Source organism: Scyliorhinus torazame, chromosome 28, assembly GCF_047496885.1.
Source record: "Scyliorhinus torazame isolate Kashiwa2021f chromosome 28, sScyTor2.1, whole genome shotgun sequence".
Lineage (NCBI taxonomy): Eukaryota > Metazoa > Chordata > Chondrichthyes > Carcharhiniformes > Scyliorhinidae > Scyliorhinus > Scyliorhinus torazame.
The window spans coordinates 30,957,786-30,977,321 of record NC_092734.1 but is presented as its reverse complement, the minus strand read 5'-3'; the positions used below and the strand labels follow the sequence as shown (position 1 = coordinate 30,977,321).

Here is a 19,536-nt window from a genome sequence, read left to right as displayed (position 1 = left end):
TGTGAGTTACAGGACACGGTAACGGTTCCAAGACTCCCAAGCTGGGTGGACAATCTCTGGCAAGTAATTGTTGTGGGCATGCCTCCAGGAAGGAACATCCAAAATACTCACTTCCAGCCAGAACACTGGAACAGGATGCAACCATGGAGACAGCAGATATGTTCCATTCTAACATCCAGGCCAATTCAATTGAACCACTTACCCTTTAGTGCGGTTTGTTAATGAGGGCAACACGAATGCACCCGGTGTTGCTGCAATGTGGCAACTAATGGTTGGATAAAGGTTCCGGTAGTTCTTCCTGGAGGAAATTCCTCAACTTCCACAGATCCAGATGGAAACCAGCAAAGAGAGGGAGAGGGTGAGAGAGAAAGTGAGAGGGCGAGACAATGGGCTGGATTCTCCATTCTGGAGACTAACGGCGGGACCAGTGGTTTTCTATCACCCCGAAAGCGGCGCTGGTCTTGGAGCGTTTCAGGACATCCCGATGGGCTAGCACCGGCGCCACGTGGAACTAGTGCAATTCCAATGAACGCTGGCATGTGATTCGCCGTCGTCGGGATTGGCACTAGAGATCCTGACAAGCTGCAGCCGGATACGAGCACCCCACTCACCACACACTCTCACTCCAGCCAAGACGATGCCACTCCAAAGAGCGGCACCGAGGTTTGCTGATGCTGAGCTGGAGACCCTGTTGGATGCCGTGGAGGGGAATTGGAACACCCTGCTTCTCGGGGTGGGAAGGAGGCTGCTACCCACGGACATCAACCGGGCCTGGGAGCAGGTGGCAGAGGGCACTGTGGGCCCCACCGGCAGGACCGGCCAGCAGTGCAGGAAGAAGCTGCATGACCTCCTCAGGATGGCCAGGATAAATCACTGCCACTACCCTGCCCCTGACACCAGCCCCCCTCCCATACCCCTCACACCCCCCGCCCCGCACCCCCGTGCGACCCCCACCAGGTGGACTGGTAAGCAGTGTTGGGCAAGGATGGGTAACCCCCCCCCCCCCCAGGCTAGCCAGGGTGGATCACCACCACCACTGTATCCGAGGCACCACCCCTGTCCTACACACCGATAGCGCCCGCCCCCCTCCAAGAGGGCGATTGAACCCTACCCGCCAGTAGTTGGCACGCACCCCAACCTGCACCACAATGAAACTGGCAGAGGACCCCATGGCTGTCATGCACTTGAGAACAGCCTGAGGTCACGAAGGGCGCTATATAAATGCAAGTCTTTTTTAAATAAGCTAAAATGGAGGAGCTGGGTGGGTGGGGGAGCATGGAGAGAGAAAAGCTGGAAAAAAGACAAACGAGGAACACATATTAATGTGAAAATGTGGGATGAAGGTTCTAAACTGCCAATCTCGGAGTAGCAACAAGAGGATAATTTGGTCTTAAAGACACTGTTAGTGTAGGATTTACTCTGGTCTGAACCCCACTACGTCACCAGGAACTGTGCTGTCTCAGTGTACTGGTCTCTCTGAGAAGTGAGATATCTTGCAACATCTCAAATATAAAACAAACAACAGTCTGTCCATCTTCACAAAAGGAGCACAGTGCTTTTCTTTTTAAAATAAGAAGTCTTACAACACCAGGTTAAAGTCCAACAGGTTTGTTTCAAATCACTAGCTTTCGGAGCACTGCTCCTTCCTCAGGTTGGACATTAACCTGGTGTAAGACTTCTTACTGTGCTCACCCCAGTCCAACGCCGGCATCTCCACATCATTTCTTTTTTTTTAAACTAAATTTAGAATATCCAATTCATTTTTTCCAATTAAGGGGCAATTTAGCCTGGCCAATCCACCTACCCTGCACATCTTTTGGGTTGTGGGGTGAAACCCACGCAAACACGGGGAGAGCGTGCAAACCCCACACGGACAGTGACCCGGAGCCGGGATCGAACCTGGGACCTCGGCGCCGTGAGGCAGCAGGGCTAACCCACTGCGCCACCGTGCTGCCACCACATCATTTATTTTTAAACATCTACCTCTGACTTTGCTAACCCGGAGGCCATGAAGTGGGGGGAGTGGGGCATTTTAAAAATAGGTATAATAAGTCTTGGCTCATTGTCACTGGTTCAGTTCAAGGTGGGATTTGGCCTCCGCCCAAGGCGGGCGTCTTTCCTCTTTGAGCCGCTCTGGTTCCTGGATTTTTTCTCCAGCTTCAGGCAGAAGTATTTGGTGATGGTTTTCCGGCACTGCTCGCACCTCACAGCGCAGCACCAGTGGAACTTGCAGTGGCAGCTGCTCAGCACCTGGGCCCGCCTCTCGCCCACGGCCAGCCCGCAGTCCCCGCACAGCCTCCGGCAGCTCCGCTTCTCCCACTTGCCCAGCTGCCTGCCCTTCTTCACGCACTCCCGCCCCTCCGTCCCCGGCAGCCCCAGGGTCTTGTTCTCCAGGCAGTAGTCCGGCGAGTCCTCCAGGTGCACCAGCTCCTTCTTGGGGGCGGCGCTGAAGCTCTCGGGCACCGCCCCCCGGCTGGCCGCACTGTTGCCCGCCCCCTTCAGCAGGTCGATTTTCAGCGCCCTGTGATACTTTTCCTTCAGGTAGGCGCCCACCTCCCGGAACTCGGGCAGCTGAAGCCAGCAGGTTTGCGTGGTACAGCTCCCAGACACACCGTGACACTTACATGTTCGCTTCATCGTGCCTTTAACTGCCTGGAAAATAAAGATTGTATATGCAAATATATATGTTTGAATTTACCATCTATCCAATAAATTCATATGGCAGAAAGAGGAGGTTAATGTAGCGCCTCTCACTATCCCAGGCTCAGTAAGAAGTCTTACAACACCAGGTTAAAGTCCAACAGGTTTGTTTCAAATCACTAGCTTTCGGAGCGCTGCTCCTTCCTCAGGTAAAGGGAGGAGCCTAAGGAAGGAGCTGTGCTCCGAAAGCTAGTGATTCGAAACAAATCTGTTGGGATTTTAACCTGGTGTTGTAAGACTTCTTACTGTGCTCACCCCAGTCCAACGCCGGCATCTCCACATCATAGCCATCCCGGGCTCCACAAGGCCCTTTGCAGCCGTGGTGGCACGGTGGTTAGCACTGCTGCCTCACAGCGCAAGGGTCCCAGGTTCCATTCTGACCTTGGGTGACTGTCTTGTGCGGAGTCTGCACGTTCTCCCCGTGTCTGCGTGGGTTTCCTCCGGGTGCTCCGGTTTCCTCCCACAGTCCAAAGATGTCCGGGTTAGGTGAGACTTAGAGGATACGGTGGGGAAGTGGGCCTGGACGGGGTGCTCTTTCAGAGGGTCGGTGCAGGCCCGATGGGCCAAATGGCCTCCTCCTGCACTGTAGGGAGTCTATGTTTCTACGGAATACATGGGGAGTACAGTCACTGTCATAATGTGGGGCAGCCGGGTGGCCAATCTGTACGCAGAAAGTTCCCATGGAAATATTACCGCGAGGAAAGAGGTCATTCGGCCCATCATCGTGCCATTAAAAAGAAACTAGCCGCTGACGTTAATCCCATTATCCAGCACCTGGGCTATATCCTTGCAGGTTTCAGCATTTCAGATGCAGATCTACTTTTCGGATGAGTTCAGCGTTTCAACCAAACTCAAACACCAACTTAGGCAGTGAATCCCAGTAGCCCACCGCACCTCTGGTTGAAAGCTTTTCCTCGTGACCCCTCTAATCCTTCTACCAATCACCTTAAACCTATCACAAACCATCAGCTGAGAGTAACCAGAGTTACCTATTTAAGTGACGTGGAAGAGGAATGAATATTGAAGGGGAAAGAGCTAGCCAGACAAGCAAAATTGCCATCATGCTCTTCAGATGGGTAAATACAGTTGTCCCCTGACTTGGGGAACTAGGCAAATAAATTTATTGATGTATTAGAGCTGGGCCTCGTCTTTATGGGGATCAGGGGTTATGGGGAGAAGGCAGGAGAATGGGGATGAGAAATCTATCAGGCAAATATTGACTGGAAAAGATATAGTTCGAGTACATTAGATGGGTCGTTTTTTGTACAATGTGTGCAGGAGGGTTCCCTGACACAATATGTTGACAGGCCAACAAGAGGCGAGGCCACTTTGCATTTGGTTTTGGGTAATGAACCAGGCCAGGTGTTGGATTTGGAGGTAGGAGAGCACTTTGGGGACAGTGACCACAATTCGGTGACGTTTACGTTAGTGATGGAAAGGGATAAGTATACACCGCAGGGCAAGAGTTATAGCTGGGGGAAGGGCAATTATGATGCCATTAGACATGACTTGGGGGGGATAGGTTGGAGAAGTAGGCTGCAAGTGTTGGGCACACTGGATAAGTGGAGCTTGTTCAAGGAACAGCTACTGCGTGTTCTTGATAAGTACGTACCGGTCAGGCAGGGAGGAAGGCGTCGAGCGAGGGAACCGTGGTTTACCAAAGAAGTGGAATCTCTTGTTAAGAGGAAGAAGGAGGCCTATGTGTAGATGAGGTGTGAAGTTTCAGTTGGGGCGATTGATAGTTACAAGGTAGCGAGGAAGGATCTAAAGAGAGAGCTAAGACGAGCAAGGAGGGGACATGAGATGTATTTGGCAGGTAGGATCAAGGAAAACCCAAAAGCTTTCTATAGGTATGTCAGGAATAAAAGAATGACTAGGGTAAGAGTAGGGCCAGTCAAGGACAGGGATGGGAAGTTGTGTGTGGAGTCTGAAGAGATAGGCGAGATACTAAATGAATATTTTTCGTGAGTATTCACTCAGGAAAAAGATAATGTTGTGGAGGAGAATGCTGAGACCCAGGCTATTAGAATAGATGGCATTGAGGTACGTAGGGAAGAGGTATTGGCAATTCTGGACAGGCTGAAAATAGATAAGTCCCCGGGGCCTGATGGGATTTATCCTAGGATTCTCTGGGAAGCCAGGGAAGAGATTGCTGGGCCTTTGGCTTTGATTTTTATGTCATCATTGGCTACAGGAATAGTGCCAGAGGACTGGAGGATAGCAAATGTGGTCCCTTTGTTCAAGAAGGGGAGTAGTGACAACCCCGGCAACTATAGACCGGTGAGCCTCACGTCTGTTGTGGGTAAAGTCTTGGAGGGGATTATAAGAGACAAGATTTATAATCATCTAGATAGGAATAATATGATCAGGGATAGTCAGCATGGCTTTGTGAAGGGTAGGTCATGCCTCACAAACCTTATCGAGTTCTTTGAGAAGGTGACTGAACAGGTAGATGAGGGTAGAGCAGTTGATGTGGTGCATATGGATTTCAGTAAAGCGTTTGATAAGGTTCCCCACGGTAGGCTATTGCAGAAAATACGGAGGCTGGGGATTGAGAGATGTGGATCAGAAATTGGCTAGCTGAAAGAAGACAGAGGGTGGTGGTTGATGGGAAATGTTCAGAATGGAGTTCAGTTACAAGTGGCGTACCACAAGGATCTGTTCTGGGGCCGTTGCTGATTGTCATTCTTATCAACGACCTAGAGGAGGGCGCAGAAGGGTGGGTGAGTAAATTTGCAGACGACACTAAAGTCGGTGGTGTTGTCGACAGTGCGGAAGGATGTAGCAGGTTACAGAGGGACATAGATAAGCTGCAGAGCTGGGCTGAGAGGTGGCAAATGGAGTTTAATGTAGAGAAGTGTGAGGTGATTCACTTTGGAAGGAATAACAGGAATGCGGAATATTTGGCTAATGGTAAAGTTCTTGGAAGTGTGGATGAGCAGAGGGATCTAGGTGTCCATGTACATAGATCCCTGAAAGTTGCCACCCAGGTTGATAGGGTTGTGAAGAAGGCCTATGGAGTGTTGGCCTTTATTGGTAGAGGGATTGAGTTCCGGAGTCATGAGGTCATGTTGCATCTGTACAAAACTCTGGTACGGCCGCATTTGGAGTATTGCATACAGTTCTGGTCACCGCATTATAGGAAGGACGTGGAAGCTTTGGAGCGGGTGCAGAGGAGATTTACCAGGATGTTGCCTGGTATGGAGGGAAAATCTTATGAGGAAAGGCTGATGGACTTGAGGTTGTTTTCGTTAGAGAGAAGAAGGTTAAGAGGAGACTTAATAGAGGCATACAAAATGATCAGGGGGTTAGATAGGGTGGACAGTGAGAGCCTTCTCCCGCGGATGGAAATGGCTAGCACGAGGGGACATAGCTTTAAACTGAGGGGTAATAGATATAGGACAGAGGTCAGAGGTAGGTTCTTTACGCAAAGAGTGGTGAGGCCGCGGAATGCCCTACCTGCAACAGTAGTGAACTCGCCAACATTGAGGGCATTTAAAGGTTTATTGGATAAGCATATGGATGATAATGGCATAGTGTGGTTAGATGGCTTTTGTTTCGGTGCAACATCGTGGGCCGAAGGGCCTGTACTGCGCTGTATCGTTCTATGTTCTATGTTCTATGATTGAATGGCGGAGCAGTCTCGATGGGCCGAGTGGCCTAATTCTGCTCGTATGTCTTATGGTTTGCCCATCAAAGGATTTTTTCATGGTGAAGATGATTAGGGCCATTCAATAATGGTTTATTTATGGTACCAAATAAAGCTGGACTAGCACATAGTTCAGTTAAACAGAACACGTGGGCAAAATATTTTAAATTCAGCATTTTTAATCTGAACTTCCAGGTGTTATTAGAGAAGAACTGAGGAGTGTAACTATTGTTCATATAAATATCAAAGTTTATTATTACTAATAAATCATTAGATTAGTCCAGATATAAAGAGTTTAAAAAAAAAAGAGAGTTCAAAATATATCATTTTGTTCCTGGGATGTGGGCTTCGCTGGCTCGACCAGCATGTGTTGCCCATCCCTAATTGCCCCGGAGAAGGTGGTGGTGAGCCGGCTTCTTGAGCCGCTGTGATCCATGAAGTGTGGGTACACCCACCGTGCTGTTAGGGAGGGAGTTCCAGGATTTTGACCCGGCAACAGGGAAGGAACGGCCAGTATATTTCCAAGTCAGGATGGTGAGTGACTAGGAGGGGAATCCCCAGGTGGTGGCGTTATCAGGTGTCTGCTGCCCTTGTCCTTTTAGATGGTAGTGGTCATGGGTTTGGAAGGTGCTGTCTAAGGGGCCTTGGTGAGTTGCTGCAGTGCATCCTGTAGATGGTACACACGGCTGCCACTGTGTGTCTTTGGTGGAGGGAGGGAATAATTAAGGTGATGAATGGGGTGCCACAAGCTTCCTGATTTTGTTCCTAGCTGATTTTAAGGTTCAGAGTCTGGAGTGTGTGTGTGGGTAAGGCGGGGGGGGGGAGAGGTGAGGGTGAGGTAGGAAGGTCTTGAGGTGCAGTGGGTAGCATCCCTACCTCTGGGCCAGAAACTCTGGGTTCAAAGTCGCAATTCGGGACTTAATGGCCATTGGAGCTGTGTTCGTAATGTAGCCAAACAGCTTTGATTTTCAGCCTGTAAATCTTTTCAATATGCCTAACGGCTTGTGCAGCACGGTGGCGTAGTGGTTAGCTCTGCTGCCTCATGGTGCCGAGGACCCGGGTTTGATCCCAACCCCGGGAGTTTGCACATTCTTCCCGTTGTCATGTGAGTGTCCCTTTGAGAAAGGTTTGGTCTCTTATCATGTGACTTGTAGCATGGCTTTAGTGATGTCATTTTGTGAGTGGAGCTGGGCTGTGGCTGTCAGGTGAGAGGGGGTTTGTTTTTGGTTTCAGTTTTTGTTTGGTTGCTTTGAACTGCAGAAGGAAGAAGTCTTTTCCCTGTTGTTCTCTGTTTCCGTTTTCCCTGATCTGTATCTCCTTTTCTCTCTTTTTGTTCTGCGAGGACTATTCTTTCCTTCTCCTTTGCCTCTCTCTCCTTTTCTTGTGCCCTGATCTGTAATTCAAGCAGCTTTAATTCTTTTTCATGTTCAAACTGTTTCATCTGTAATTGAATTCTTGCCAGTTCCAATGATTCTGACTGTGTCTCAGGCAATTTTAAATGCTCAGCTACTGCCGCAATTACCTCTTCTTTCCGTACTTTGTCAGGCAATGTTAACTGCAATGTTTTTGCCAATATTAAAAGCCTTGTTTTATTCGTTTGTAAGGTACCACGCGCGACTTCTCCACCCCCAGAAACGTCTGAGGCACTGAAAGAGCCATTGCCCACAACACACTCCCTACTTAAACTGCTGGGATACAACACCTGAAAAGCAAATACAAAGATGCTCACCCCTCACTGTCAATTAATTCACTAATCCAACCCAACCACGAAGGATAGACTTTTATCACACGAGCCTCCAATTTGTTAAGGGTTTAGAAACTCCAAAGTGTGTTGTGAAGTTCACTTGACCAATAACCTTTGTCTTGAATTTGGCTAGGTTGAGCACCAAAGCCTTTGCTTCAGGTGTGATTCATCAGACGTCCTAGGCGCTTTAATCAAAACAAGGTTTATTCTAAGAATTTAGTTAACATATATATATATATATATATAAACAAAACAATAATTTTTTTATCAATTACAAACATAAGGACAACACAACAGCTGCAGTAATCTATGTATATAACATTTAATGAATTCCCCCTTAGCTGTTCCAATTCAATAACAAAATCCAATAAACCAAAACCCCTTTCAAGGGCGTGGCCCAGCACACTGTATTCTCACTTGACTGGGACTGGTCCTTTCCCTGAGATTCTGATCCAGTTACAACCAGCAGTTTCAAATTCCTTCCAGAAAACAATTCAATCTTTAAAATTACATAGGCAGTTTGCCGCACCCAATGTACTTTTCACTGGAACAGCTTTTAAAATGAGAACAGAGAAAAACAGGGAAAACGCTTCTTCCTTCTGCAGTCCAAAGCAACCAAACGGAAACTGAAACCCAAACACTAAACTCCCTCTCACCTGAAAGCCACAGCCCAGCTCCGCCCACAAAATGACATCACTGAAGCCGTGCTACAAGTCACATGATAAGAGACCAAACCTTTCTTAAAGGGACCCGCACATGACGCCGTGTCTGCGTGGGTCTCACCCCCACAACCCAAAAAGATGTGCAGGGTAGCTGGATTGGCCACGCTAAATTGCCCCTTAATTGGAAAAATAAGAATTGGATATTCTAAATGTCTAAAGGCAGGGGGTAAGAGTGGGAGAGTTTCCCGTCCGCTACAGAAGAAAAGGGCAGAGGACTGTAGGGATTATGTGATTATGGACCAATCCGATTGACGTCCATGATCGCCAAGGCCCTTAGGGCTTGGTACCTGGAGGAGGAGGTGGAGGGGGGGAGACAGAGAGAGAGAGATGTCTGATCTTTACCTTCCTCCCAGCCTCATTGTTGTGCAGGTTCATGGCCGCTCTGGCATCCTGTCCAGTCTCCAGCGCGTCCACAAACTGTTTGGAAATGCTTTCCCCAAAGCCAACGTTATCGCTGCATCCTCCCCACAGCCAGCCCTGGCCCCCTGCAGCCAAATAAAGGGAGCCACGTGTTATTGAGGCCGTCGCCGCCGCTCTAGAGAGTTTCTTGTGGAGGACTGGTGGCCAACACTTACCCAGCTGTCCGTTCCGTGAATCGTCGCACCCGCAGTTCTCAAAGTCCCCCAGGCTGCAGTTTCGGGTCAACGTGTACATCACCCCGGCGGAACTAATGGCGTGGACGAAGGCAACTTCTCTGTTCGCTGGCGGGGTTAATGAATTCCTGTTAGCCCACATTTCGCACAGAATAATGCCCCGAAGAGAACATGCCCGTGATCATTACACAGAGAATCCCAGACCCGGGGGGGAGCCCACATCAGAGGGTCACTGAGAAAAGGATGTCGGGGAGGAGGAGGGGGGGGGGGGGGGAACAATGCCCTGAGAGTGTGGATAGATGTTGAGAATGGACAGAGCAGCTTCTGAACAGATACGTCCCAGATAAAAGCTGAGATAGTCTGTTCGAGATAAACAACAAATGAATGGAGAAAGAAGCAGAAAGAGAAACATCCAGAGATAGAGATGGGTTAATGGACGTAAATAATCTGCCATGATGGAGTTGAATGGTCTCCTCATACTCCTTAATAAAAAAGACAAAACTCACAAGGACACAGCGAGTGAGACTGGCAGAAAACATACCAGAAAGATTTACATGCAGAGGAGTTGGATAGATGCAGGAAATACAGATGGGGTAGATGTGCACTGGCAGAGTCAGGGAATCAGAGAGAGACAGAGAGGTGAAAGATCCCAAAACAGTATTACATAACAGGGAGAGAAGGGGAGGGGGAGAAAAACAGGGAGCGAGAGAGAGAAACACTGTGGGCGGGATTCTCCGTCTCGCCAGCTGGCCAATGGAGTTTCCCATTGTGGGCATCCACACGTCGTCGGGAAATCCCCAGGCGTGGGTGCGCTGCCAGAGCAACGGAGAATCCTATTAGCGGAGAATCCCGCCTCGGGAGAGAGAAATACAGAGAGAGAGAGAAATAAGAGAGAGAGAGAGGTACGGAGTGAGAGAAACAGAGGAATCGAGAGGGAGAGAGAGAAACCGGGCAGGGGGGAGAGAAACAAACAGAGGGGGGAGGGAGAGAAAGAGACAGGGAGAAAGACACACACACACACAGAGGTAGCAAGAGAGAGAGAGAAATAAACAGAAACACAGAGAGGGTGAGAGAGAGGGACACACAGGGAGTGAGTGAGAGAGAAACACGGGGGAGAGAGAGAGAAACACAGGAAAAGAGAGAGCGAGAAACACAGGAAAAGAGAGAGAGAAACACGGAGAGAGGGAGAGAGAAACACGGAGAGAGGGAGAGAGAAACACAGGGACAGAGAGAAACAGAGAGAGAGAATCACAGGGAGGGAGAGAGAATCACAGGGAGAGAGAGAGAAACACAGGGAAAGAGAGAGAAACACAGGGAGAGAGAGATAGAAACACAGGGGGAGAGAGATAGAAACACAGGGGGAGAGAGATAGAAACACAGGGAGAGAGAGATAGAAACACAGGGAGAGAGAGATAGAAACACAGGGAGAGAGAGAAACACAGGGAGAGAGAGCGAGAGAGAGAAAAACACAGAGAGAGAGAGAATCACAGGGAGAGAGAGCGAAACACGGAGAGAGAAACACAGGGAGAGAGAGAATCACAGGGAGAGAGAGTGAAACACAGGGAGAGAGAGCGAAACACAGGGAGAGAGAAACACGGAGAGAGAGAGAGAGAGAGAATCACAGGGAGAGAGAGAGAGAATCACAGGGAGAGAGAGCGAAACACAGGGAGAGAGAGCAAAACACAGGGAGAGAGAGCGAAACACAGGGAGAGAGAGCGAAACACAGGGAGAGAGAGCGAAACACAGGGAGAGAGAGCGAAACACAGGGAGAGAGAGCAAAACACAGGGAGAGAGAGCGAAACACAGGGAGAGAGAGCGAAACACAGGGAGAGAGAGCGAAACACAGGGAGAGAGAGCGAAACACAGGGAGAGAGAAAGAGAAAGAGAATCACAGGGAGAGAGAGAGAGAGAGAGAATCACAGGGAGAGAGAGAGAGAGAGAGAATCACAGGGAGAGAGAGAGAGAAACACAGGAGAGAGAAACACAGAGAGAGGGAGAGGAGAGGAAACAATACGTCTGAATTAAAGTACAATGGATGCAATCTAACGGGGGAATCACTGAGTGCAATAGGAAGCTGGAAGTGCCGGGTACTTCCCAGCGGCCGACCCGGCAAGTCTGAGACCGGTATCTGTGGTGAACCACTGTAATAGGAGATGTAAGGTAGGACCTGCACTACAGGTTCGCCGGTAGCTCCTGCCGGCTGGCTCCACTCACGGAGAACAGTATAAATATGTATGACCTCAAGTGCCCTGCCATTTCGCCAGCTGCAGCAGGAGGCCACACATCTGACTGTAATAAAGCCACAGTTGTACCCAACCTTCGTCTTTGTGCAATTGATCGTGCATCAGTATCTAACGCCAGTTAGGACTTCATCGTGGAAATGGCTGTCCTTCCAGCTGATTTGCCTGGACTGTGCCCGGCAGCTCCCCGCTAACAAGAGGGTGTACCTCCAACACGCCTGTCCCCCGCCATCGCCACCCCCTGGAATACATGAATCCTGCAGCTCACAATGCCCTCTCTCTGTCCCCGCAGGAGAGGTTGGCACACAATGGGCGGCACAGTGGTTAGCACAGCTGCCTCACAGCACCAGAGACCCGGGTTCAATTCCGGCCTAGGATGACTGTCTGTGAGGAGTTTGCACGTTCTCCCCATGTCTGTGTGGGTTTCCGCCGGGTGCTCCGGTTTCCTCCCACAGTCCAAAGATGTGCAGCGTAGGTGGGGTTATAGGGATAGGGCTGTGGTAGACCTAGGTAGGGTGCTCTTTCAGAGGTCGGTGCGGACTCAATGGGCACCTGCAATGCGTGGCACCGAGGCTAACAATGCTAGGGTGGTGACCGCAGTGGAAAGCCTGGAGCACGAGGTCAGCAGCATCAGTGATGGTGTCCAAGGCGTTGCTGGGTCGGTGACGGCCATCAATGAGCTCCAACACCATGTCCCAGTTGCCAGGGAATGTGTCCCTGATGCAGGTGAACGTTACCCAAGCGCTCCACAGCGTGTCCCAATCACTGAGGCAAGTGTCAGAGACACAGGCAGACATTTCCGAGGCACTCCAGGGCGTGGCCCAATCACATCAAACATAGAACATACAGTGCAAAAGGAGGCCATTTGGCCCATCGAGTCTACACAGACCCACTTAAGCCCTCACCTCCACCCTATCTCCCCCATAACCCAATAACCCCTCCTAGCCGTTTTGGACACTAAGGGCAATTTATCATGGCCAATCCACCTAACCTGCACAGCTTTGGACTGTGGGAGGAAACCGGAGCACCCGGAGGAAACCCACGCACACACGGGGAGAACGTGCAGACTCCGCACAGCCAGTGACCCAGCAGGGAATCGAACCTGGGACCCTGGCACTGTGAAGCCACAGTGCTAACCATTGTGCTACCGTGCTGCAGAGAAGCATTCATGAGGACGTCGACACCATGTTACAGACAATGGGGAGCCACCAGGACTGGCAGAGCCAGATGGCACAGGGGCCACTGGAGCTCATTCCAGTCACCTCTCTATCCCAAGTGACCCCCAGGTACCTACGGGCACCGTCCGGGAGAAGGGTGCGCCGGTGGCCGACCCGGAGCCTCCCTACAGGAAAGCAACAGTGGTCACCATCTCTCCCGGGGCCCCCAGCAACCCACCCTCCCCCCAACACGGTGGTCCTAGATCTGGAGCCCCAAAGTCATACACCACCTGCAGGTGATGGGTGTGGACGGGCGGCCAGCAGGAGTCAGACAATGGCAATATTGAGGAGCATCAATGGGTTATCATCACCCTCCTGCCTTGTATATTGACCCTCTGACAGTGTCAACACAGGTCCATCACCCTGGATCACCAGGCCCTTGAAGGGTGGAACGGGGCGGTGGCATGGGTGGGTGGAGGACTGGTTGCGGGGAGGGGAGAGGGGAGTCGGGGAGGAGGATGGATTGGGAGGAGGGATGAGTGGGAAGGGGCTGAGATGATGCTCAAAGCCACATACTATGAGAAGCGGGCAAGGATGAGGGCCTCCCTGGCCCTCAGGGCACGCCAGACCCTCGCCGCCACCTGTTCTCCACTCACCGGCTGCTCCTGCGAGTCCCCACGGGCCTGTCCACCAGCCCCTCCTGGTCCGGCCCTACCTTGTCCTCCTCCTATCAGACAAGGTCACATGGCCCTCTTCCTCCGTCTCCAGCATGCCGCCCCACTGCTGTGCCAGGTTGCGGAGGGCACAGCAGACCATCACAAAGCTGGCGACCCTCTGGGGAGTGTACTGCAGTGCAACATGGGCCTCATTATACCGGACCTCCCAGGTCCTCGATGGGTAACCCTTATCCCCCAAGAGCCAACCTGCAATTCTAGGGTGTTTCTCAAAGACGTCGGGGAATTCCGACTGCCCCAGGATGTAGCAGTCATGCACACTCCTAGGGAAGCGTGCACACACGTGCATGGCCCTCAGGTGGTAGTCGCACATGAGCTGGGTGTTCAGTGAGTGGAACACTTCCTGTTGATGAAGGACACTCCTGGATTGCCCTGTGGATGATCTTGTGGGCTGTAGGTTGTGAGATGCAGGACAAGTCCCCATTCGAGCACTGGAAATCTGATGCGTAAAAGTTCAGGGCTGCAATGGCCTTGAAGGCCACTGGGAGCAGTTAGTCTCCTCCTCCACGTGGTGCCAAGTCCGCAAGGCCATGTTACTGGTGTAGCACTGTCCCCTTGTTGAGTCGGAACCTCCTGTGGCACATGCTGTCCAACATCTCCTCGAACAACCAGCAACGCCTGTACACCTTGGGCCATCGCTGGCCTCCCCACCTGGGTCACTCCCTGACCTAATGGGCGGCCAGGTCCTCAGGATGTGGAGCGGGCCCCCTGCACAGGTGCTGCAGCCTTCAGCACCTGACTGCTTGGCCTGCCATCAGCACCGTCAGGGCAGCTGCTGCGGGGTCCATAATATCATCCATCATTTGATATCTGTAAGGAATGGGAAAGGGTGAGTGACCGACAATCGTTTGCCCATTCCACCCGGGGACTCTCGTGTCCCACAAGCCTCCCCCACCCTTACGTCCCCCACCTCCTCTCACGCTGCCATCTGATGGGCCAGGTGTGCTGGGGGACACGGCCCTGCGCATTGCCCTGGGCACCAGGACCCAGACCCCTGCTAAGAATATTACCTGAACCGGATCCACACACATGCTCCCTCTGGTTGCGGGGATATCCCCTGTGCTGAAGCCCAGTTATTGGGTGTTTGACTGTTGGCCTCTGTGGTGTTGACACCTCCAGGGTTCAGACGGAGTGTCCAGGCCTCACAGCCTGATTAAGGCACTCGCCTGCGACATGGCACGTCTACCCATGGGAATCCACTTGAGAATATTTTGTTTGTTACACGGTCAACACTAACAAAGATTTGAAAATCAACTGCGTAACATTCCACATATCACACTAGCCAGTAAACAACAAGGAAAAGTCCCCATTCTATATTGGTACTAACACAAAGCTATATCAGCCCATTTTCTCAAAAAGACAAACACAGAGTATCCCCCCCCCTCGGAGTTCCTCAACAGAAATGGAGGATAAGCCTGAGAATGTGTTATCATGTCCAGAACTTTGTCGTAGAAATGATCTGTCCATCAGTCTGTGACTTGTTCTTTTTAAAAAATAAATTTAGAGTACCCAATTATTTTTTTTCCAATTAAGGGGCAATTTAGCGTGGCCAATCCACCTAACCAGCACATCTTTTTGGGTTGTGGGGGTGAAACCCACGCAGGCACGGGGAGAATGTGCAAACTCCACAAGTACAGTGACCCAGGATCGGGATTCGAACCTGGGTCCTCAGCGCCGCAGTCCCAGTGCTAACCACTGCGTCACTGTGCTGCCCTAATGTGTGACTTGTTCCACGTATCGGTGCCATTCTCCGTCCAGGAGCCGCAGCTATGCAGGCCCCTCCTTCACGGCCCAATCTCACCGGAACCAAATCCTGCCATCCACATATTCCACTGGCTCTCAAGGTGCAGTTGAACATCCTTGACTTCCAGAGTGTTTTAACCCGCGGTGACATGCCAGTTACATGGAGTACTCACCACACCAGTAACAGAAGCATCAGCAATTAGCAAAAGCATCTCTTCGACGTCGTAAGCAGATCCCCCAACCCACCCGGCCAAAAATAGGACAACAGCTCCAGAGCCCCCGGGCTGCATACCCAATTTTAAGGGCGGGGGAAACTCACCTTCTCCGATCCCCTCAGTAGCCACTGTGCTGGCTTCAAATTTGAAAATAGGTGTGCTGAAGTGCGCCCCCGCGCGGCCGCTCGCTGGGGAGCCGGTGAGGTCACAGGAAGCCATTCGATCGGGAGTCTCTCCCGTTAACGAGATGGAGACTGCCCTTAATTGGGGATTTCTGGTTTCTTTCCCCATCCGGGTGGGTTCCAGAACCCGCCAACTAGAGCCGGACAGTTAGATCAGAAACCGATGGGCGCCCGACGCGGATCCCGATTCCGGCCTCTCCCGTGATTTAACCAGCTCGCATGGATCCGCGCCTGGCGAGACGCGGCCATTAGATCGGGGAATCCCAAAGCATTGAGAAATGGATATTGATCTGTAAAACAGTCATGACATAGAAGCTAATCCAACGGAAAGGTTAACTCTGCCTGTTTCCAGCAAATGTATTTGAGATTTGCAGCATTATTTCTTCAGTAGAAGTGAGTGGTGTGGAGTTGGGTCTGCTGTGTGAAGCCCTGGCTGGATGGGAGAGGTGTCTGATACATGCACAGTTGCTGTTTGTATTGAATACTTGGGTTAGATTTGAGTCAGGGGGAAGCATCTTGCTGACCCAGGGATGGATGGAGAGACAGAGAGAAGTGGGTGGGTGTGTGTGTATGTGTGTGTGTGTGGGGGGGGGGGGGGGGGGGGGATGGGGGGAGATGTGTGTCCTGTCGTGTTGCATTGAAGAGGGACACCGCCTTACCGCTCCTCAGACCGCTGTGAGTAGAGAGCTGCAGAGCTCTCTCTGGGCAGTTCCACCGATCCCAGGCGAATTGGTGCTTGCATTCCTCAATGCCACTCTGGGCGCCAGCCGCCACACTGCCGGAGTAGATCAAATAAGCCTGGGGCAGGGAAATAGCATGTTAGAAACAGGGGGCGACATGCCCGCCCACCCCCAGACTCCTAGAGGAGACCCGACTGATCTGAACCAGGGACCAAAATCCCACCTCACTAGTGAGGGAGGAACATTTCCAACCTTGTACTAATCATGGAATTTACAGTGCAGAAGGAGGCCATTCGGCCCATCGAGTCTGCACCGACTCTTGGAAAGAGCACCCTACCTAAGCCTGCACCTCCACCCTATCCCCATAACCCAGTAACCCTACCCAACACCAAGTGCAATTTTGGACACTAAGGGCAATTTAGCATGGACAATCCACCTAACCTGTACATCTTTGGACTGTGGGAGGGAACCGGAGCACCCGGAGGAAACTCACGCAGACACGGGGAGAACGTGCAGACTCCACACAGACAGTGACCCAAGCCGTGAATCGAACCTGGGACCCTGGAGCTGTGAAGCAATTGTGCTGACCACTATGCTACCGTGGTGGCCATACTTCCTTACTTCCCCGCATTAAATCCGATCAGGTTCAAGCACAGAGCTAAATTGCTGGCTTTGAAAGCAGACCAAGGCAGGCCAGCAGCATGGTTCAATTCCCGTACCAGCCACCCCGAACAGGCGCCGGAATGTGGCGACGAGGGGCTTTTCACAGTAACTTCATTTGAAGCCTACTTGTGACAATAAGCGATTTTCATTTCATTTCATTTCTCCCTTCCCCAAATCCCCATCAAATCTCCCCATCTCTGTCCTCAATTTCTCCGAAGAGCAGAATCCTCTGGAGTAGAGGATTCATTCTGAGCAAATACATCTCGCCTCCTGCCAATCATAAGTGGCCCTTATTCTGGGACTGTGACCCCCCACCCCCCCAGTCAGGGGAAACATCCCCCCCCCCCCCCCCCCCGCCCCCCCCCCCCCCCCCCCACCCAACTCACCCTAGTATCTATCCCCCCAGCCAAACCCTTATAAAATATATTTCAGTGAACTCACCTCTCCACAGAAAGGGGGATAAATTCTATCGCCCCCACACACACAACCCTGTCTGTTTTAAACGGTGTTATTCAAATTCAAGGGAATGTGTTGGAGCTGCAGATGTTTGGCATGTTTCAGGAGAGATCGCCACTAATCTGTTAGAATCCGTTACACTCGGGTCAACCTCCAAACCTCTCTCCGGTTTCCCGGTTGAGATTTTTATTTGTGTGTGTGGAGGAGGAGGGGGGGGGGGGGGTTTGCAAAACTGATTCGTTCAACTGTTCCAGATGTTCCTTAAGGGGAAAAAAAAACTATCCCAACATTATCATTTCCAACTCCAAAAAGACAGAAACAGAGTAAATCTCTCTTAAAACGGCCCTTTGCAACTTTTATCATTTTCACTGTAACTTCATTGCAGTGCTAATGTAAGCCTACTTGTGACACTAAGACATGTTATTATTATTCATCTTCATCGTTAAAAAGAAGCGTATTATTAATAGGACGAGCAACAATGTTCTTACCTTCGAACCAGTCATTAAGAAATTATTCACTGACCTGAAACAGAAACAAAATCGAAAGATTAAAGTGTAGAAAATTCCCAATTTTCTGCTTGGAAAATATCTGGGGCCGTTGTTTTTTGGGGTGGGTCTTCAGTCCTTCAAACAGCTTGGGATGAGATTTCTCCCACCCCACCTCCTCTGATAACCTTTGATATTAGGGCCCGTCATGTGACTGGGAGACAGAGAGTGGAGGAAAAGGCAAGGGAAGATCCCAGAATCTTTGTCTGGGAGAATGAGACTGGTGAGTACAGGAGCGAGGCGCGGTCAAACGTGTGAGGGCAGAGGGAGCACCCCCTGTCTCTCCCTCTGTCCTCCTAACTTACCAGGCTTGGTACAACTTCAGGTAGATGCTGAAGATTAAGAGGGAATGCAGTGTGTCCTGGAGAACCATCATCCTGGAGAATGGCAATCACAGTAATCAGAGGTGAATCCGCAACAGCGTTGGTTCCTCGCAGCTTCTGTTGTGTGAAGTTAGCATGTGTGAAGGAGGTTGATGTGAAGTGAAGTCTCCTCTCTCATCCTAGCATCAGATTAGCTGGTTAATTACGGATTTTCCTTCTCTCCCTGGGCTCAGCCAATCACAGCTCAAGTGGGGAAAGGGGGTTTGTGAATTGATCAGATACAGACTCCAGGCTCTTAACCTCGGGGAGAACAGCGAGGCTGAGAGAAAAGATCGGACAGAGAAATGGAGACAGAGAGATAGAGAGAGAGAGATAGACACCGAGAGAGACAGAGAGAGAGAAAGAGAGAGATAGAGAGGGAGATAGAGGCAGACGGAGCGAGAGATAGAGAGGGAAATATAGACAGAGGGAGAGAGATAGAGTCAGAGAGATGGACAGAAGTGGGAAGATAGACAGAAAGTGACACACAGATACAGAGGGAGACACAGAGAGAGGGAGAGACACAGAGAGAAGAACAGAGAGAGAGAGAGACAGACAGCGAGAGATGGAGACAGAGATAGAGACAGAGACAGAGAGATGGACAGAGGGAGAGAGACACACAGGAGTGGAAAGAGAGAGAGACACAGAGAGATAGAGGGAGACAGAGAGAGATAGAGACAGAAAGAGAAATAGAGACAGAGAGAGATAGAGACTGAGGGAAAGTGAGACACATGGAGAGATAGATGTAGAGGGAGAAAGGGAGATAGAGAAATAGAGACAGAGAGATAGATAGAGATAGAAACAGAGAGAGAGATAGAATGATGCACAGAGAGAATGAGAGACAGATAAAGACAGAGATAGACAGAGGGAGAGTCAGATGGATGACACACACAGATAAAGAGAGATCAAGACAGATATAGAGACAAGAGACAGGGGGAGTGAGAGATAGAGAGACAGAGAGAGATAGACACAGGGAGAGATAGAGACAGAGATAGAGAGAAACAGAGATAGAGAGAGAGGGAAAGAGAGACAGAGAAAGATCGAGAGCGACAGACGGGAAGAGATAGAGAGTGCAGAGAGAGATAGAGACAGAGCGAGGGAGAGATAGAGAGAGTGACAGAGAGAGAGATAGAAACAGAGGGGGAGAAAGA

The 19,536-nt window shown here is 50.8% G+C and overlaps 1 protein-coding gene across 1 annotated transcript; it reads right to left on the bottom strand.

Moving 5' to 3' along the window:
* Positions 1-991: 991 nt before the first annotated feature.
* Positions 992-19,071, bottom strand: wnt8b (wingless-type MMTV integration site family, member 8b). Its single transcript, XM_072491797.1, has 6 exons — positions 18,329-19,071; positions 17,967-18,000; positions 16,339-16,477; positions 9,391-9,516; positions 9,158-9,300; positions 992-2,652 (listed from the first exon to the last, which is right to left on the bottom strand). Exons 1-6 carry the CDS (start codon positions 18,397-18,399, stop codon positions 2,074-2,076), a joined length of 1,092 nt encoding a protein of 363 aa, XP_072347898.1. The 5' UTR covers positions 18,400-19,071; the 3' UTR covers positions 992-2,073.
* Between the last annotated feature and the right edge of the window lie 465 nt (positions 19,072-19,536).

Bases quoted from the DNA above. Each gene is read 5' to 3' on its own strand.
- wnt8b (XM_072491797.1), bottom strand. From the start codon at position 18,399: ATGATGGTTCTCCAGGACACACTGCATTCCCTCTTAATCTTCAGCATC. The intron at 16,478-17,966 runs GTAAGAACATTG...TCCCTGCCCCAG, and splicing joins TCTTAATGACTGGTTCGAAG to GCTTATTTGATCTACTCCGG. The intron at 9,301-9,390 runs GTAAGTGTTGGC...ATTTGGCTGCAG, and splicing joins TTCACGGAACGGACAGCTGG to GGGGCCAGGGCTGGCTGTGG.